The sequence below is a fragment of the Hipposideros armiger genome, unplaced genomic scaffold, assembly GCF_001890085.2.
Source record: "Hipposideros armiger isolate ML-2016 unplaced genomic scaffold, ASM189008v1 scaffold_91, whole genome shotgun sequence".
NCBI lineage: Eukaryota > Metazoa > Chordata > Mammalia > Chiroptera > Hipposideridae > Hipposideros > Hipposideros armiger.
The window spans coordinates 3,712,454-3,733,099 of record NW_017731441.1 but is presented as its reverse complement, the minus strand read 5'-3'; the positions used below and the strand labels follow the sequence as shown (position 1 = coordinate 3,733,099).

At 51.2% G+C, this 20,646-nt stretch overlaps 1 protein-coding gene across 1 annotated transcript in view; it reads left to right on the top strand.

The window, feature by feature from the left end:
• GAS6 (growth arrest specific 6) overlaps window positions 1–17,848 on the top strand; it is a 44,661-nt gene extending 26,813 nt beyond the window's left edge. Inside the window, exons 7-15 of the mRNA XM_019644833.1 lie at window positions 2,608–2,730; window positions 3,575–3,696; window positions 5,931–6,049; window positions 6,427–6,616; window positions 8,720–8,884; window positions 10,109–10,277; window positions 14,325–14,497; window positions 16,020–16,248; window positions 17,299–17,848. Of these exons, the coding sequence (XP_019500378.1) occupies window positions 2,608–2,730; window positions 3,575–3,696; window positions 5,931–6,049; window positions 6,427–6,616; window positions 8,720–8,884; window positions 10,109–10,277; window positions 14,325–14,497; window positions 16,020–16,248; window positions 17,299–17,453 (1,445 nt within the window). The 3' untranslated portion in view covers window positions 17,454–17,848. The remainder of the gene's footprint in view (window positions 1–2,607; window positions 2,731–3,574; window positions 3,697–5,930; window positions 6,050–6,426; window positions 6,617–8,719; window positions 8,885–10,108; window positions 10,278–14,324; window positions 14,498–16,019; window positions 16,249–17,298) is intronic.
• The last annotated feature ends 2,798 nt before the right edge of the window (window positions 17,849–20,646 follow it).

The following is a 20,646-nucleotide window of genomic DNA, read 5'->3' as shown; positions in this document are numbered from 1 at the left end:
GCACCTGCCTGAGTCAGGGGGCTACAAGGCACTCTCATTAGCATGACAGATTAATAATTAGTGTGATGGTAGGAGACCCACCCTCGCTGCCAGGTTTCAGGGTGTGCCTGCAGATACTGGCTGTCACACACCTCTCTTCTCTTGGCCATCACTATTTGTTTTGGGACTTTGGGACCCCAGACCCAGGCACAGGAGGCTGTAGGGAATGAGAACCATGGAAGAGACTGGACTTTTCCATCATGCCTCATGGGTCAGACCCTGAGATGCTGGGAGGGAGGAAGCAGGGGTCCCTGCACCACTGCTTCAAGCACTTTCCGTGCACAGTGTGAGAAAAGTGGCACTGGGCTAATGAGGTTAGGGGCTCAGGACTCTACCATCTACTGTTGGCTGCAGGAAGGGACTGAGCAGCCCCAGGTTGCATGGCCCAGCAGGTGGGCCAGGATGGTGCCTCTCCTAAGGGGAGAAGCAGATGAGGGCTCCCAGGAGGAGGGAGGTTGGCACCTCTTTCAGGGCTGGTGGGCCCCTTGGCCAAAGTGCACACATTCAGATTGGGCCTTGGCTTTCTGTGCCCAGTGGCAACACCATCCGCCTGCCTGCCCATGTACGGCTTTCCTGTATCACTGCATTCCGTGGTTAACAGTTGGACAGTGGCATCTTCAATGGGCAAAGTGTCAAGACGATTGAGGATAAAGGAGGAGGAAGTGGAGAGGGCTAAGGTCATGGAGGTCCCGCAGCGTGGGGTTGGAGCCATCCACTGCATTGCAGCAGGCTCTGTGGCAATACGGTAGCTGTGGGAGAAGAAAGTGAGATGACTTGTGGTCAGGATGAACACAGTGGGATTCAGGGACCCATCCGCTTGCTGTTTCTTGTGGGGAAGGGACAGCCCAGTGCTGGGTTTGCTGGGATGTGGAAAGGACAGACTCCCATCAGGACAGAAAGCCCCGGTTCCAGGCCCTGCCCTGGCGCTTCTGTTAGGCCCAGTCCCCACATGTGGTCCAGGCTAGCATCCCTGGGACTTGTGAGAAATGCAGCGTATCACGTCCTCTCTGCCACCTGAGTCAGAAAGTTGGGGGTGGGCCATCCAAGTTTAGCAGGCCCTGCAAGTGCTCTTGAGAAGCTAGGGCTTGAGGACTCCTGTTTAGGGACATTGTGGAGTGGCCAGACAGTGCCCACTCTGTCCAGCAGCAATGCTCAGCCTATGGGGACAAGTCACTAGGCACTCTCTTGGCTGCCAACTCAGAAACATCCAGGGCCAATCATCTGCCTAGATCAGAAGCTTTTCTGGAGCCAATGAGGCTGACAAAGCATGCAAGGTTGTCCTGGAGTTTTTCCTGCAGTGTGGCAGGATCTTATCAGCTGTGGTCAGTTTGCCCTGACGAACCATTCTTTGTGCAAGGCAGCCACTCTGAGAGGGCGGCCCCATGTCCTGCAGCCCCAAAGGGTGAGCGTGGTGCCCACCCAGGAGAGCAGAGTCCGCTCCCTGCTCCCAAGGTGCTCTGCCCAGTGTCCCTGGTGTGGCTGGTGCCAATCTGGACTCACCACCGCACTTGCTGGGGGGAAGCCAGGTTTCTAAGCTCCCGGACATGGGGTTGGCCAGACTGACTCCTGAAATAAAAGACAGGTTCAGAAGCATCACCACAGATCAATACTGATAAAGAACCTGAAGTTGTATGAGCGTCCTCTTGGGGAACACGTGCTGTTTGTGTTGGCTCATTCCTCCCATCCACAAGCAATGTCACAGTTTTCATGTTTGAGAGCCTGTGTTTGGTAAACTGCCCTTGTAACATAATTATGAATAGTTGCAAAGCTTTGTGATACTTATGTTGCTATCTGAGGAATTGCAATGCTATCTGAAGTAACAATTGCACTTTCTAGAAGTAACAATTACACTTTGTGGTTATTCCTTCTGTTGCTGAAGGAAGTGGGTTTTTAACTGCAGGGTTTTTCTGCTAGTTGGTTGCCAAAGTGGCAGAGTGAATGGAAACATCAGGACAGAGCCTTGATGATGTATCATTACTGGGGTGTTTGATTTCCAATAGACAGAGAGGGGGATGTGTCTGGTGGAGGCCTGGTGGAGATGAGGCCAGGGCACCCAGAGGGAAGCCTACAGGGCTGCAGGCAGCAAGGGGGGGGCTCCAGGGATGTAGGGTGGGACTGCAGTTCAAAAGGCCCCTGGGGGTTACAGTTTTGGGGTTTTTTTTACCTTCCTGTGCTGCAATTACTTGAATTAAACAACAATTCTGTGTGTACCCCTGGCCAAGCAGTGCCCTGTCCAGTATCTGAAATTGGGACCCTAATCAGAAATGTCATACCATCTCCACGCTTACTCCTGGGCCTAGAGCTGCAAAGTCCAGGGTATGGAAGGAAGGGTAGAGGCAGGAGGGGAGATGCAGGAGGGGAGGGGAGGCTGGAGAGGATGGAGGGGACGAGGGCAGGGTCGAGACCAGGGGAATCTGGGATTAGCGATTCCTCTTAGGGGCCTGTTCTCAACCAGCCAGCCAGGGCAGCAGCAAGTTTCTGGCTCACTGCTGGTAGGCCTAGGCTGGCTGCATCCTTTTTGACAATCTGGAAAACAGCCATGGTCTTGTCCACTGGTTTTTCTTGCAGACGTAGATGAATGTGCTGACGCAGACGCCTGTGGAGAGGCGCGCTGCAAGAACCTGCTGGGCTCCTACTCCTGCCTGTGTGATGAGGGTTACGAGTTCAGATCCCAAGAGAAGGCCTGCCGAGGTACCCATCCCCAGCCGCCGCGGGCACCACACACATACACATATGCACTCACGTACCACACACACGTAAACGTGTGCACTCTGATGTACAGACAGTGCACGTGCAACACACATCACTCATGTGCACACCACACACATATGCACACAACTGTGCTTTTTGATACAACTGGGCACCTTCTCCAACCTGCCACAGAGAAAAGATTCGAGAAGGAAATGCCACTGTGCTCCTGTGGCAGACCCAGGCTTCTCTCCATCCTCAGCTCAACCTGCTGTATTTGGGGACAGGCCTATGAGCTCTTACTTCCTCTGCTGAGTCCCAGCCATGTCCTCGGGGAGCGCAGGGAGATGCTCTGTCTCATCAGCTTCCTGCCTGGTGCCCTGTGGCTGCTCGCTCCATGAGGGAGAAGATGGGATGGTCCTGGCCTCTGTCTCCTCTCCCGGGAAGTCCCTCGGCCTCTCCAAAACCCTGGGGACACCTGTCAATGCCACAAACCTGCACCAGACCCTTCAGGCCAAGGGTTGCATGGATGTGCTTTGTATGCTGACCTGGTAGCATGCGGTGGGCTTAGCTTGTCTAAACACCCTCCTTCACCTTGTACAGTAACTCCTTCCCTCAGGAAAGATCAGAGGGAGTGCAGGTGCCTGAGACTGGCTGTGCTTGGGCAGTAAGCATGGCCACGGAGGCTGGAGTGGGAGCTGTGAGAGTAGAGGTCTCAGGGCTAAGTGTCTTCTGAGTCACACAGTTTAGAATCCATTTTCACGGGGAACATGCCATGTGTGTAATCAGAAAGAAAGCACATGCGATTACACAGTGAGGTTGAGGACATTTCCCTTGTGGCCTGCAGATGTGGACGAGTGTGCAGAGCAACGTTGTGAGCAGGCCTGTGTCAACTCCCCAGGGACCTACACCTGCCACTGCAATGGGCGTGGGGGCCTCAAGCTGTCCCAGGACATGAACACCTGTGAGGTAATGCCCCGCCTTTGGCCAGGACACTCCAACCAGATTGCCAGACTTGAGTGGGCTGCCCAAATGGGCTCTGCTTGTGGCCCATTAGCCACTGGCAAGGAGGTTTGCTGGGAGAAATGCTTCTGATGAAAGTCCTGGTATTCTTGGGGCCCCATGGGTAGATGTGGGATAGGAGACATGCATGGCTGTATTTATGAAATTGCTGCAGCAACTCCCTACTCCACCGCTGACCAGGTGGTGTGGACCCACAGTGTGATTCGTTCACACATGAGTGAGCGTTTCCTTGCCCCGTCGTGCTTGTTCGGTTTCTCAGGTGGGTGTGTAATCAATGCCTCCTTACTGGGAATGAGGGGAAGCCGGCCTGCTCTGGCCGGCCCCTGACGAACCCCCTGGGGGCTCACACTGCTGTGCTCACTCTGGGCAGTGGAGAAGCTGCATCCTAGAGCAAGGAACTTTCTAGAAACAACAGCCTCCAAGCCCTCATATTTTATTTATTTTACAATATATTGTAGTTGTTTTTATTATTCTCTGTGATTTTCTATGTTTGAAATATTCGGTCTGACAACTAAGTTCGCGAACTCATCTTACAAAAAGTGCTACATACCTCATTGCTGAATATCACTATGGTCACCTTCGAAGTACTCCCCTTGGGAAGCTATGCACTGATGCCAGTGCCTAGTCCACCCTTCAATGCAACTCTGGAACTCTTTTTCTGGAATGGCCATCAGAGCTGTCATCGTATTACCCTTGATGTCCTGAATGTCATCAAAATGTCTTGCTTTCAATATTTCCTTTATCTTCAGGTAAAGAAAGAAGTCATTGGGGGTCAGATCAGGTGAGTGGGGAGGGTGTTCCAATACAGTTATTTGTTTACTGGCTAGAAACTCCCTCACAGACAGTGCTGTGTGAGCTGGTGCGTTGTCGTGATGCAAGAGCCATGAATTGCTGGCGAAAAGTTCAGGTCATTTTTGTCTAACTTTTTCATGCAGCCTTTTTAGCACTTCCAAATAGTAAACTTGGTTAACTGTCCAGTTGGTACAAATTCATAATGAATAATCCCTCTGATATCAAAAGAAGGTTAGAGACATTGTTTTGACTCTTGATTTGGACTGACGGAAATTTTTTGATCGTGGAGAATTGGCTGACTGCCGTTGTGCACTTGTGCGCTTTGTTTCAGGGTTGCATTGGTACAGCCATGGTTCATCACCAGTGATACCACAGCCCAAAACATCGCCCTGCCTCTCCAAAAGCTCTTGGCAAACTTCAACTCTCCTTTGCTTTTGTTCATCAGTGAGCTCCTTGGGGACCATTTTTGCACACACCTTTCTCCTGCCAAGATTGTCAGTTAAGATTTTCCTAACTGTTTCTCTATCGATGTTTACTTGGTTTGCTATGCTTTTCACAGTCAGCTGATCATTTTGATACACAATTCGACTAACTTTTGCAATGTTTTCATCAGTTCTGCTCGTTACTGGTGGCCCTGACCTCTCTTCATCAGTGACGCATTCTCTTCCCTCAGAAAAACGTTTAATCCATTTGTACACTGCCACTTTCTTCATGGCATTATCCCCATAAACTTGGACTAACATGTCCCTGATTTCACTTCTACTCTTGCCAAGTTTAACAAGAAATTTAATGTTTGTTCATTGTTCTAATTCAAGCTCAGACATTCTCACGATGGCACACAAAAACACGCAACAACAATAATAAATGCCACTCAGCAAGACACCACCACACCTTGACACAAACACAGCCATGAGACACTGATATACCAAGGTTATGAAACATTACTGAGCTGTTTGTACAGTGCTGCCAATGTAAGCGCACGGTGGCAAGTTCGCAAACTTAATTGTCAGACCTCATATTTCATAATTAAATAAAAGTAAGATGGAAATTATCAGGGAGGGAAGGCAGTAGCATACCAGAAAGTAGCGCTATGGGATGTACAACTGTAAGCACAGGAGCCCAAGGCTTCTGGAGAGACTTAAGCGAGCCTCACCTGGAATCCACCACGGCTGCTCAGGTTATCATAGAATCTCTGGGTGTTTACGCAAGAACCCGGCTCTGACGTCCACAAACTACCTGTGTGTGTGCAAAGGGCCCATGCTGGGAGGAGGCTGTGGGCAGACACAGAGGGCAGGTCTGGTGTTCTGAGAGGCCCTGCATCAGTCAGTGGGAGAGGGGCTGCACCAGGGTATGCCCCCACCTGACACTCCTTGCTCCCATTCTGACAGGACATTTTGCCCTGTGTGCCTTTCAATGTGGCCAAAAGCATGAAGTCTTTGTACCTGGGCCGCATGTTCAGAGGGACACCGGTGATCAGGCTGCGCTTCAAAAGGCTGCAGCCCACGAGGTGAGAAGGTGGCTTACACAAAGCAAAACAAACCCAAGAGGGCCCCAGGGAAATGGCTGCCTGATGGCTCCATGTCCCCGTGTACCCAGGCTGACACTCAGAAGGGTCCTGGCCATTCTGGCCATCGGCTCAGTCTTGACACAGATGCAGCCACAGTGCAGTTTCAGTGATGGGCTCTGGGTCAGTACCAGCAGGATGTCTCCCATAGGAGCTCTGCTTCTAGTGTCTGCAGGGGCGCATGGCCTGGGTTTGCCATGTGACCCTGGCCTGCTTACCTGCTGCTCTTTCTAAGGCCAGTTGGAGCTCTCTCACAGGGAAGGAGGCCGTGAGCTGCCCACCTTCTCGTGACTGATTTGTTTCTCTGTGCTGGTGCCCAGACTGGTGGCGGAGTTCGACTTCAGGACCTTTGACCCCGAAGGTATCCTCTTCTTTGCTGGAGGCCATCGAGACAGCACCTGGATTGTCCTGGGTATGCGGGGCGGCCGACTGGAGCTGCAGCTCCGCTACCATGGCGTCGGCCGCGTCACCAGCAGCGGGCCCGTCATCAACCATGGCATGTGGCAGACGGTGAGTGTGGCCACCGGTGCCCCTCCTGGGCTGGCCTGGAGTCTCCTAGGCTGAGGGCTCCCGGCAGTTACTCATGCACTCACACACAGCATTAGTGGGTACTGTGCGTGGCAGGACAGGCCCCTCAGAAGCTTACCCTCTAATGGGGCGTTATCTCATCATGTAAACCAGAGTGTGGCCCCCACCTTGACAGCCATGATTCTCAGCAGGGGTGGTTCCACTGTGGGACACCTGGCTGTGTCTGGAGACAGTTTGGCAGGTGGGGGGGTCCTGGCACTGGGTGGAGCCAGGGGCTGCCAGGTACTCTGAGGGCACAGGATGCCCCACCGCAGAGAACCCTCCAGTTCAGACTGTTAATAGTGCTGCAGCTGAGAACACTGGATTGAGGTCTGGGCACCTGCTCTTATCTACATGTCACCTGACCAGGCTCCAGCAACTCACCCATTGGTGTCAGGCAGGGTCAGATGTGACACATTGACACCATCTCGGGCTCTGGCTTCTGGAGCCTGCTGTGGTCCTGCCGAAATCCAAGTGCACTCACACTCAGATGCCTCTTTATGGGGAATGTCCTGGTTGGACCTGCACCTGGGGGCAGCTGTCCGGCTGTTGGCTTTGGAGCACACTGCCCTGTCGTGCATCCCAGCTCCTGGAGCAAAGCAGCCTGTGATACAACAGACTCCCTCCAACAATTCAGAGGCTCCCTAATTGGAAGTGGGTTTTTAGAAGTAAATACTGGAAAGATGAATGGGAAAAGCATTCTCTTTTCCTTTAGAAGTGAAGATAAAATGGAAAATTTCATCCCGGCCTCTGTGAATAAAAACATTGCAATGTTTGCTAACATTTCCATCTTGTCAAGTAATGTTTAGTGCCTTCTTTCCTAACTTCTTAAAGCATAAGTATCTCCAAAGCAGTGAGAAGGGTGCCATGACCAATGCTACAGATAAAACAATAAATCTGGAAGGAAGCAGCCTTAGGGGGTGCAGACATTCCACATGAGGGAAATCAGTGCCCCGCCGTTGTTGGGCGCGAGGGGTCCTGGATGGGGCTGGGGATAGTGCCCCAAAGCTGAGAAAGCTGGAGGAAGCTTGTTGATCAACACAGCTGCCGCCCCACCCCGAGACATGAACCGGTCATTAAGGAGCAGGTCAGGGTCAGCTCTGTGATGATTCCTCTTTATTCTACCATTTCTAACCAGTCCCCTGCCCCAGCAGCGCCCCACACACAGACACCATATTCTTTTGACCGAATTCAGACCCAAGTACCTCACTGTTTCTCCACTTTAGCCCAAAAGGAAATTGATAGACTTCTAGAGAATTAGAAAGATACATAGCACATAGAGTGATAGGTTTTTAATTTTTTTCTACACGGAAAGTAGAAAAGAATGGAAAGTTTTAGAATGAGCTCATGTGTTCATTCAGCATTCAGTGTATGCCAGGCATGGAATTAACTGTTGGAGATTTAGAAACAAAATATGTTTTCCTACTTTCAATGGTGCTCAGCTGAGGATAGGAAGGACCAAAATGGGGGAGCAGCAACATCAGGGCTGACCTTAGTGGGGTGGTGACATCAGGGCTGACCCACTGGGGTGGTGATGACATTGGGCTGACCCAGTGAGGTGGTGACATCAGCGCTGACCCAGTGGGGTGATAACATCAGGGCTGACCCAGTGGGGTGGTGATGTCAGGCACGATTCCCACTCCCTGGCTGAGGCTTAGGGAAGGGCCCTGAGATAAGAGATGAGAAAAGTGGCTCCAAGTGGTTCCCTTGTAGGGAAAGGAACTGAAAAGGGGAAGTGCTGGGAGGGAAGCTGTCAGGGCCTGAGCCACACCACCAGCTGCATGGAGGTCGTGTGGGCACACAGGCAGGGAGGAGGTGTAGGTGATGAGTATAGTCACCCATAGGTTGGGTGCTCTTGATCCCAGGTGGTGATGAACGTTGTCCTCCTGTGTTTGGGTGTCTCTGGGCTCTTGATGATGATGGAAACATGGTCCCCCCTGAGTTTGGGTGTCTCTTGGTCCTAGGTGGTGATGAATGTGGTCCCCCTGAAGTTGGGTGCCCCTCAGAAGGTACACTCCCACCTCTCAAAGTGCTGGTTTTCTTCAGATCTCCATTGAGGAGCTGGAGCAGAATCTGGTCATCAAGGTGAACAAGGATGCTGTTATGAAGATTGCAGTGGCTGGGGACCTCTTTCAGCTGGACAAAGGACTGTACCATCTGAACCTTACCGTGGGAGGCATTCCTTTCAAGGAGAAAGACCTTGTCCAGCCTGTAAGTGCCGTCATTAGTCCCTGGGGTCAGAGCCTGGGGTCGGTCTGAAGACAGCGTTTAGCCATGAGCCGCCATATGTTTAACGCTCACCAGGTTTGGCAAAGGACCCAGAGGAAGGACCTGGAAGTTTTCCCAGAAATTAACAAACAGCAGGGTGCAGCTTCTATCATTAGTCCCACCATCTCTTTCTATGAGACTCATTTGAGTTTTCATCTGAATTGATAATAAAAATGTCTATTTGCAGTGGAGATAAACACAATGAAATTTTTCTTTAAGCAATCAACTTTTTTGGACAATGCCCAGGAACATTTGGGTTGTTAACGCTGCCAGGATTTCCATAGGGGAAAAAGACCTAATGGGGAGGTCAGTACTGGTCATTTTTCAGCCCTGCCCCTTCTCACCCTTCCCTACACCACACGCCTTTGCTCCCTCACCTGTGTTTCTCCATCTCCCAGCATGCTGGTGTCAGTGGCCGTAATCCTTGGTATTGTGATGGTGATTTCACCAATTAGGAGAAATGAGTCATGAGCATGTTGGTGTTCTGAATGGTGGGTGGTATGAGCACTGTGTCCCCTCCAGGGGGTGGAGGAGGGGTGTCCTGCACATACTCTCTAGCATCAGATTCCATTCTAGGGCTTCCATCCCATAGTTACCATTTACACTCCTTATGCCTCCTCATTTTATAGATAAAAGCTGAGGTGCCCTCATTTGCTCGAAACCACATAGCAAGTGGAAGTCTGGGCTGGAATTAGTATTCCCAGCCCTTGGACTTACTTAACGTTTCCACAGGTGCTTCTTGGGTGGCAGGTAAGAATACCAGGCACAACTGCTGTATCAGTGTCACCTCGTCCCACATCCTTTCAGTAGGTCGTCAGTGCTCTCCACTCTGTTTTAGGAGTGTGTGTTATGAGATGCAGACAGAGCAGGTGGGGTTCACCACACAATACATGTTCTCCTTACCCTGCAATGGAAAGAGGACGCATCGCGTTTGCTACACTCGAAGGTAGCCTGCAGTGAAGCATTTTTCAAGTGCAGAGCCCTTTTATGAAATAAATAACCTCCGCAAGTAGGATTTGTCCATTTTGCAGTAATTTTCACATGCCTGAGCCAACAGGGTGCCCCATTCATCTAACGAGGGTGGCACCAGCCACATGGCCTCTCGTCATGGTACCTGGGAGTCTATGTGGCTTCTAGGATGTCACTGGGATTTCTCTGTCTTTCCAGATAAACCCCCGTCTCGATGGCTGTATGCGGAGCTGGAACTGGTTGAACGGTGAAAACACCGCCATCCAAGAAACAGTGAAAGTGAACACGAAAATGCAGTGCTTCTCTGTGACTGAGAAAGGGTCCTTCTTCCCTGGGAACGGATTTGCTTTCTATAGCCTAGATTATGGTAAGTCGTGGCTCTCTGTTGGGATGGCTGTGGCTGTGCTTTAAGCCAATATATACCAAAAAATAGAAACAGCAAGAAACAGCTTCTTATCCAGGGGTAAGCTGGTGCCCACCACAGGCTCTGGGACAGCATGCAGCAGAGTGCAGGCACAGGCCTCACCTCTCAGGGGTGCCACTCCTTGTCTGTTTTGAGTTAGCCAGTGAGCAAGAGATGACAGATGGAGAGAAGACGGCTGACCTGCTCGTGCTGTGGTGGCTGAGATGGGGTGGCTGGGTAGGATGTGAAGGATCTAAGAGGGTGCTTTGCAGAAAGTTCTGAGACAAGTCAAGCTTAGGTTTGTCCAAGTAGACGGAGAAGCTCTCAAAAATGTACTTGAAATTGCAAACACCAGTGACTCATGAGGAGTAAAAAGGGAGCAGTATCTAAAAATCAGTGTCACAGCCTCAAGGACTCCAGTGAACTCAAGTTTTAAAAGAAAGGGGAGAAGAGCAGAAGGAGAAAGGGCCATCTAGCATGAGTTGAAGCAGGTGACCCAGCCCAGTAACTCTGCCAGGAAGGCTGACATTCTCAAAAGAATTGAGGCTTGGGCTGGCCGAGTGGCGCGATGGTAGGGAGCTGGCTTGGGACGCCAGAGGGCCCCGGTTCGGATCCCACATGTGAGGGCCAGTGACGCTGCCCTCCACAGCTAAGATGCTGGGCGGCAGCTCACCCTGGAGCTGGGCTGCCGTGGGTCGCCGGCGACGGCATGGGCTGCGGCCCCTGTGGCGGTAGGTTGCCAAGGGTTTAAAAAAAAAAAAGAATTGAGGTTTATCAAGCCAGTGTTGAAAGCAACAAAGGAGTTTTTCCTTTATACCCAAAAAAAGAAAATGAACTCAAAAGCAACATGAAGCTGGTGTGTAATATATACATGTAGCAGAAAGAAGGCAGGAAATGGCACAGACTAGAGGATGTGGGCAGGTGAGGGTGGGCCCAGGGCCTCCCAAACACTGTTTGCACACACTGAGTTTATGTGTGGGAAGCTGGAGGGGTTGGGCCTGAGGTTAGCTGGTAATCCCTGTCCATCAGTGATAATCATTTAGGGAGTGAGTGTAGCTGCAGGGGGCAGAGGGTCAGGCCAGAGGCGCCCCCCCCACCCCCCGGCTTCTGTAAAGCAGGGCCCTTAATTTCTTAAAACAAAACACATCTATCTCTTTCCTTTTATTATCAAATTAGTGACAATTTACAGTAAAAAACAAATAATCCTAACATGCTGATAAATGAGCATTCACTTAAACATAAACTTTACATGAAATGAATTAACGTTCCAAATCACATATGTTATCAATTGCCCGGATGATAAAAACTCTTTTCTGAGGGCGTCAGCGTGAACAGTTTGATTGGTGGTAGATGGATAAGCAATTCTGTTGTTTGACTCTGGACTCACAAGATTTTCCTGAATCTTCTGCTTAGATAGGTTTTAAATTAATCTTTGTTTCTTGAGCCTATTCCAGCTGGAGCCCTTATTGTTGTCACTACGCCTGGGTTCCTAGATCTTAGTAGCTTGTGAGCCTGAGAATGTTAGGAGAGCCATGTATCCTGGCCCAGGAAAACATACATGTGCAGAATTGTGCAGGCTCTTTAGGGCGGGTTCGAAAGCTCCCTGGAGCCCACGTCCAGAGCCTTGCCTGTCTGACAGCTCTTACAGGTGCTTCCCGGGCCTGTGTGGCTCCTGCTGACACCTTGGTGTAGGCAGGCTCTGTGGGGCTCCTCATGCTCCCTTCTCCATAGCCCGCTGCTGCCTAGCCTCCCGACATTGCTGCAACGGCCATCTCTCCTGGGGCCATTTCTGGCAATGCCGTACCTCTCTCCTCATTCCCACACTGCGAGGGTCCCGCTGGGGCACCCCCAGCCCTTTTGTTCCTAAATTCTGAGCTATTTATGGTTGAATACTCACACTCAGTTTTCCCCCTGCTCATCAGCTCAGGATGGCAGGCAGCACACTCCCTCCTTCAGACCTCACCTCACATGTCACCTCCAGCACCTAGTGGAACCTCCAAGTTCAAGGAGGATGCATCCAGCTCGGAGGAGAGGAGACCTGCTCCTCCCTCCTTAGCAAGACAGGCCATCCTCTCAGAACCCTGTATCACCATCCCCCTTTGTATCTTTGCTTTAATTGTCAGAAGCATTACCATGTCATTAAAGGTAGGTTTGAGAAAAGAACCATTCACTTCTAATTGCACCTCCTAATACAATACGTATATTATTCCTTTAATCTTCATCTTTATACATACCAATCTAGAACATCTCTATAATGTTTAATATAAAATCATGTAATATAAGACATTTAATTCTTTTTTCACTTAATATTATAAACATTTTTCATGGTGTAACAAAGACATCACAGGTATAATCTCTGCTGACTGCAAATGTTCCCATTACTGTACGTACAAAGACTGCTTACCAATTTTGCTGTGTGGTTTTGACCTGTAAGTTCTAGGACAGCAAAGTCTGAATGAATGGTATTTACAACTCTATGCATTCTTCATAAACCTTGAATAGTCCATCAATGTCCACTTTACCATACAGAAAAGACTCATTGGGAAATTACTGGTTCTATACTCTTGCACTCCGCAGCAGTTCAAAATTGGTTTGGATGCACTAGGTCTCGAGGGCTGAGAAGCCTTGGGCTGGAGTGGGTGTGTGGTAAATCCCATCCTGTGTCTGAGAAAACTTCTCAAGGAGAACTGAGGCGCTGGTGCCTTTAAAAATGAGCTGACAACCTGCTATGTGCCTAAATCCCATCAGAGGGGAAACTTACCAGAGAACACTCCTCTCTTCCCTCACAAATAAAGGGAAAACTTGGTAACAGAGGAAAATGCTATATATGTAAATACACATAGAACTGGAAAAAAAATATATATATATATATTTGGTTATCTTTTTCCAGTTCTATGTGTATTTAATTCAATGAACAATTATTGAGAACTGACTATAATAGATGCCACTTAGGGACAAGGACCCACACATCATTCGAGGAGCTCACAGTCCAGTGGGGAAGAGATGGAAACCTGGGTCATATACACCCTTCACACTAACGGCAGCCTGAGCTTGAATATGTGCAGACATTGCGTCAATGTCATTCTGTCTAAACACACCCCTTCATCAGGACTTTGAAGTTCTTGTGAGATAGAAACACTTAAAAACCAAGAGAGTGGAGGTTTTCTTCTGACTTCTTCATCAGCAGATGATTCAAACATAGGGAGGACACACGGGGTGGTGTTTGCCCTTGGAGAACCAGGATCCAGCCCTTTCTACCAAAATGTGTTTTTTGGAACTGTTTGTGTAAACTATACATATAAATATCGTATACGTATTTCATTTAGATGCTTTAGATAGGATACATCATAATGAATAGTCAGTCGCTTCACTGAGGCATTAGAATAGTAAAAACGTTGCAATTCAGAACATAAAATTGTATATAGTCTGTTGGAATGATGCTCGTGGCAGATTCCATTTGCATTGCATTTTAAATGCTCCAAAGTACTTCCAACCTGGCAGAACTGCCTGAAAGTCATAGGTGAGATACAGCGGGATTGAACTGTGAAGCTCTAACACATTCTGCGCTAAGAGCTGAATGCTGCAAGAGAGGAAGTGAAGGAGCCCAGGGGAGGTGGAAGTCCACGGCCCACGTGGCACACCTGTACCTGAGGTAACAGCAGGTGTGAATGGCTGGTCTGGTAGTCACTCGAAGGGGTGTTCAGGAGATCAGGGCACTGGCATGGCCAGGAAGGAAGTAGCCATCCTCCGGTGGGCCCAGTGCCTTTCGACTGGACGGAGCCTGAATCGAGTGCCCGAGTTGTCTTGTCACTTCCCAGCTATGGGCTGTTGGCTCAGTGATGGCCTCTTAAAAACTCAGCATTGAATCATCACGCAGCTTCCTACCTGCTTCTGCAGCAGGCCAGCATCTGTGCCACCGAGGGCAGGGCATGGAGCTGTCGCTGCTGCAGTCTGCTCACTCCCACCTTTCCCTCGTTTGTATTGCTTCCTGATGCGCCGCCTTCATTGCAGCACGAACGTCTCCAGACTTCGGGACCGAAACAACCTGGGAAATAGAGGTCGTGGCTCAGATCCGCCCCGCCACCGACACGGGAGTGCTGTTTGCACTGGTGGGTGACAACCACACTGTTGCCCTCTCCCTGGCTCTGGTCGACTACCACTCCACCAAGAAGCTCAAAAAGCAGGTACCACTCGTGTGCTGCCCCAAGGGTAGAGGGGCTGCCCCAGCATTCAGCAAACAACCATTGGGGCTGTCTACCCTTGGGGCGCCAACCACTTTTCCTAGAGTCAGGTCACCCATTCCCTGCCTCCGGAAGTTCTGTTCCCACCCTCACCAGCATCGAACCAGCCACTCTTGGCTTGGGGCATTGTTGACATGAGGTCACCTGACACAACTGTATATCAAAGCCATTGTGGGCTGGGGAGGCCAGGGGCCCGCGAGCCAACTGTACGGTGGGGTGACTGTGCTGTCTATACAGCTGGCCAGCTCTTCAGTTTAGAACAATTTGAATTGGTTGCTCACATTTAAGTCAGGTGCTTTCACTAATAAACTGAGATTTCCAGTGCCTCTTGAAAAGTCAGATGTGCAAACACAGCCTGGACCCTCTATAGGTGGCAGAGGCAGAGTGCTGAGCACAGCTGCCCCCTGCACATGGCCTGCCCTGTCCACTTTAATGCAGTCCCCACCACTCCCTACTGTCTCCTGACACTAATCGGCTACCTCTGGTCTTGGGCTTACTGTTTTCTCAGAGAATAGCTAAGAGTCACTAGAAATAAGTTTTGCATTCTTCGCCTCTGTTCAAAGTGGGAAAACATGGCTGAACCAAAGGGGAACACGTTCACCAAGTCACCCTGCCCTCAAAGGCGATCGAGCTCTCCTGCTAACCAGGATAAGGCAATAACAGATTGAGTCTGCACCCACACTCACTTACCACCACCGAGGCACGGGTCCACACACTGTCCAGGGCTGTTTTCACTCCAGTCCCCAGCATTTGGAATAAAAACCTATGGTGACCACCCAGGCAGCGAGAGTGAGGGAGGGGAGGGTGAGAATGTCTATGCTATAAAGTTTCAGTTGTGGGTTATCAGAGCATGTTTCTGGCCCATGTTCATCACACTGTTTCTGCTCTGATATCAGAGTGTGATTCTGGCCTGTGCTGTCAGTGTGTTCTGCCCAGTGTGAGCACCCCAGGCTGCAGGGCCCAGCTGCCTGCTGGGATGCTTGTGTTTGCTGCCCACCCAGGCTGCTCAGTGTTGGTGGCTTCATGTGGCAGTTTCATGTGGAAAAGTGGACGTGGCTTGTGTTCCTGGTCACAGGCACACTAATGGCTTCTAGTCAGTTTCCGTTTAGGCCAGTGCACTTCTTTCTGTATTACTGGAATGTATGGTTACCCCTCCTGACTCCTGGCCTGGGATGGTGTTGCTTTATCTGTTTATCCTCTCATGTTGGAAGGGGCTCTGGAGTCCTCCTGGCTGGCCCGCTCGCTTCACACATGTAGAAACTTAGTCCCACGCCAGCAAGTCAAGGAACGCACAACACAGGCCCACTGAGCCCTGTGACACTTCCTGGCCCCCACCACCACCAAGGCAGGCTCGGGATGTGGGGGAGACTCGAAAGCTTCTAGCCCAGGACAGGACACGAAAGGGTCCAAGTTTGGGGCTGCGCGGCCCCACGCCTGCATGCTTAGGTATGCTTCTCCCCTGCAGCTGGTCGTCTTGGCCGTGGAGAACGTCGCCCTGGCCCTGATGGAGATCAAGGTCTGTGATGGCCAGGAGCATGTGGTGACCATCTCTGTGAAGAAGGGAGTGGCCACCCTGGCAGTCGATGGCACCAAGGGACAGAGCGAAGTGAGCCCTGCAGAGCTGCAGGAGAGTCTGGCCATCCTTGGGAGGCACCTGCAGGGTTCTGTGCTCACCTTCATCGGGGGGCTGCCAGGTAGGACCCCCGGGGGCTGCACACGCAGAGGGCAGAGGCACCGGCTGTTCTGACCATCCCTACCCAATTCGCTCACCCCAAATTGAACCTGGGCATTTCTGTACTGAGATGCACTTTTTGTTTTAAAGCAAGAGAAAATACAGGTAGGTTTATTGGCTGGCATCGTGGTGCCTTCATGTTCAACGCCAGCTTAGCAGCTTAGCAGTTGAGGCCGAGAACGTGATTACTGGAGACAAGCGTTGGCCTGAACCTGCCCCACCTCACCTGCATCCTCCAGGAGCACCTACCTGAGCACGCATCAGACAGTGGCTCTGGCCACGGCCCGTGGGGACGGGCCAACTGATCAAGGGCCATGCCCCAGTGCCCCAGGCTTGCCTCTTCCCTGAATCCAGGTGTCCAGCTGCCGTGGCAGTGGACAGAGTAACCACCAGCCCCTCCTGGGTCCAGAAAGGACCTCCTACAGACCAAAGGGACTCTTGTCTGATCAGATGGAGTGTGCTTGCCCATGTTGCCTCTGGCCATGAGCCGAGTGATCAGGGCAAAGTGGCAAAAAGGCAGACGAAAGTCAGGTGCTTATGTAAGCCAGACCATTTGCTTCATTGCCCAGCACAGGTTTTTACTTGCTGCAGATAGCAGGATTTCTGTCTTGGCTACCAGACACAAACTCCATTTAGTTCTAATAAACAAAGCTTTGAAGAGAGTGAGAGAGGCCGGCAAGCCCTGCAGAATGAATGATTCATTTGGGCCAAGAAGATAATATTTATTTAACTGATTTGACTATCTGTGTATATGTCCTGGGGCGGTGGGGAGGGGGGCGGGTTAAAGGGGGAGGAGGGTGCCTTGCCAAAGCCTGATGGACAGATGTTTAGTGCTTGCCTTCGGGCATGTAGCCAAGCCAAGCCAGAATGGCAATGTCCTGGAAGGAAAGGAAACAGTGCCCCTGAGGAGAAAGTCCAGGAACTGAGAGGGATGCACGGTGCCAGCGGGGGATGCAGAGGGTGGGGAGCTGAGCCTCCTAAGACGGTGTTTGTTCTTTCCCTGCTGGCCCAGATGTGCCGGTGACCTCAGCGCCAGTCACAGCCTTCTACCATGGCTGCATGACGCTGGAGGTCAACCAGAAGGCGCTGGACCTGGATGAGGCCTCCTACAAGCACAGCGACATCACATCACACTCCTGCCCCCGGGTCGAGCAGGCCACCCCCTAGACTGACCACTGCTGCAGGATGAGAAGCCACAAAGCACTCCTCATGCTTTCTTTTCAAAACCAGGAAGGGAAGGCATCAGTCACCCCAGCCCGCCTTACGTGAGCAGCTCCCCAAAACACTGAATCCTTGCGAGCTGAGTTTCCTTTTGAGACCTTTTCTTTGCCTTGTAATATATGTGTAAATAGTTGAGAGGACTAATGTTAATGACCCAGAAGCGCACCCCCACACCCCAAAGCGTCCTGCGTGAAGCTGGGCTCCAAGGAGCCAACCGGAGGGTGGAGGCGGGAGGCCCGCGCCTGCCAGAGCGGACCCAGGAAAATAATTCTGTTATTTTTATTACCAAATGCTTCTTTCTGACCTAAAAATATGGAAAAATAAAATATTTACAGAAACCTTTTTAACTCTGTGTCAGCAGTGTCTGCTCCTTGCATCTTTAGCACTCAGCAGCTTGGGGTAAAAGGACAGAAGAAAGAATTGATGCTATTGGTCTGCGGCCTCAGGAGGCCTTGTACATGACTGTCACTTTTGCCCACTCACCGGAATTGCCCTAATGCTGACCCTGGGCAGAGCTGGCCACTCTGTAAGGGATATGAGCCCACTTTACTCGGGAAGAGGCAGACTGGCCCCTGGGCGCCCCTCTGGAGCAGGGCAGCAGGTGGGTAAATGAAACAGTTCAGGGTCAGCATATGCTCGTTTCTCCCTGGACAAGCCCCTTCACCTCTCAGCCTCACATTTTCTCTGAGAGGCTGTGAATAGCGCTGAAATGGCACTTGGTCTGGTGTCAAGTGCGCTGGAATTGGGAGACCTGATTCTTCCTGAAGCTCCCGCTGTGCCTCGGTTCCTGGTCTGTCAGTGAGGAGTGGAGTAGACAGTCCTCACACTCTGACATAGAGCAAAAGTCTTGGGACACCAAGACTCAAGGTTGGAAGCTACAGTGGGACACATCCATTCTGTGCCTGCTGTGACTGTTGGGGAGAGGATGTGTGCCCACAGCCGGTGGTGCCATTGTGGCAGGCTTTCAAGCAGAGGGTCCCAGGGAAGTTTCCAGCATCTGGTGGCAGTTGTATTCGATGACTGAATGGTTCCCCCAAGACAGGGTCTTCTGAGGCAGTCGGGCAAGTTTCGGTTGTGTTTACTTTTCAGATCTTGTTCCTCAGGAGGCAGTGAAGTGGCATTTCACCATTATGGAGTTAATCCCTAAAAGCCTCAGTAGCTAAGCACAGAATCAGGCAGTCTGGGTTTCAGTGTCTTCACATCCTCCTGGCTGCTGAACATGAGTTTATAAGTCACAACTTGAACCAGAGATAAGAAAGGGTTGGAAGGGAGGATGGAAGCCTGAAGAATCCCCCCCCCCACAGCTAAATGATGAGCACACGAAAAGCAAAGTGGGCCATGGCACCACTGGGGAAGGAGAAACTTGCCTCTAGGTTTCCAGAAAAGAGGGGAAGGACTACACCAGAGGCCCCTGCCTGGCTGTTGCCGAGGTGGAATGACTCCGAATGCACCCAGGTAGGAGGAGACAATTGTTCCTCTTTACCTGATGGATGGCACACCCTTGAAGTGATGGGGGTTCCCACAATACTGGGAGAAGTTGGCAATCACAGGCAACCATCAGGAGGGACCCCCAAACCCTGGGCCAAGCTCACCTCAAAGATGAATAAACTGAGGTGTGAAGATACAAAGGTGCTTTGGTGAGGACACCAGAAAGCAGAGGTAGTCAGGCCCCCAATGTCACCGCAGGGCTGGCCAGAGTAGCTGGGCTGAGCCCTACTGAGGGTCACCAGGGGTCCTTGGAGCACTCACCAGTATCTTTGGGGCTCCTACTAGCCTGAACCCACTTCTTTGCTCCTCAGCCCACCCCACAACCCCATGTGTGTGTCAGGAGAACCTCTCTGCCCCGGCACACCATTGGAACATGGTGCAGCTCCATCAGACTGTGCTGGCTTCGTGTTTTCTGCGGTTGTTCTTTCTAAACCTTTGGCAACATCTGGATGGAAGCCCTGTTGACTTGACTTCAGAAAACTAGTCTAAGAGGTTCTTCAGGTAATTTTCCATATCAGCGCATGAGAAATAAGAGATGTTTGGGGAGCGCATGTCAGGCAGTCTCTGAGCCACTCCAACCAACCACGTTCTCATGAAACGTTTGTCTCTAGCCAAGGTCCTGTGTGGAAGGACCGTCCTCAGCCAGCCTCTTCCCACAGTTCTGCGGGTTTCCCTACTCTTGGTCTGTGACTGAGGTGGACATGCGCACCAGGTCACACTATAAGTGGACCCCAAACCCAGGCCCCTTGTGTTGGCTCTGGGACAGGCAGGTGGCCTGGTTGGACTGGGCTGGTCAAGTCGGGGCTTGGAACTGTATGACATAGCATCAGGCCATCCATCTGAGGCATGACAGCCCAGTTCCTGGAGACTCTGATGTTGACCAGGAGGACCTGGCAGGGATGTCCTCTGCTCAATAAGCAGGAGGTCTCACCCCAACTCTGATGCCCACCTCTCCTCCCCCATTTGGCTAAACACAGCTTTGAGAAGTGTGGGAAGCACAGTGCCGCCATACTGTCCACCATGCTGGCCTCATACAGCTTCAGGGTCCCAAAGTCACTGTGGGGACCTGATCCGTTTCTCACCCTGTCACAGCAGCATTTCCCTTGGTGCTTCTGATTTTTGTTCACTGTGGAGGCGGCTTTGGAATGTTCCTGTGGAATGCTCCCCTGGCCGTCTGAAAGTCTCCTCCAGCCAGCCTCAATTCTCTCGAGAAGGCCAGGACAGCCAAAAGCAGGGGGGGGATACATCCTGAGCTCTGGGGCTGAACACTCTGGAACCCTCAGAGAAACACACAACAGAACCCAGCATCTTAGGGGCTTTCTGACCACCTTGGGTTCATCTTCTGTCCAGGGAGAGCTAGGCATACATCTGTTTCCTGGTGTGGTTTCCTTAGACTTCCACGTGGGTGCCAGAGGTTATTCTAACTATTGCCAAGAAAAAGCTTATAGCAAGTACAGAGCCAAATGCTGCAATACATTTCCCAGCTGTGCTAGCCAGGTTGGCATCCTCGTTACTATCCAGGCCAGGCAGGGCTGGGCTGCAGAGGAGGTTGTGACAGATGGAGAGTTCCATGTCTTCTGAGTATGCTGTATGGAGGAGGAGCTGGGAGGGTTCTGAGTGTGCACCATGGAGGAGGAGCTGGGAGGGTTCT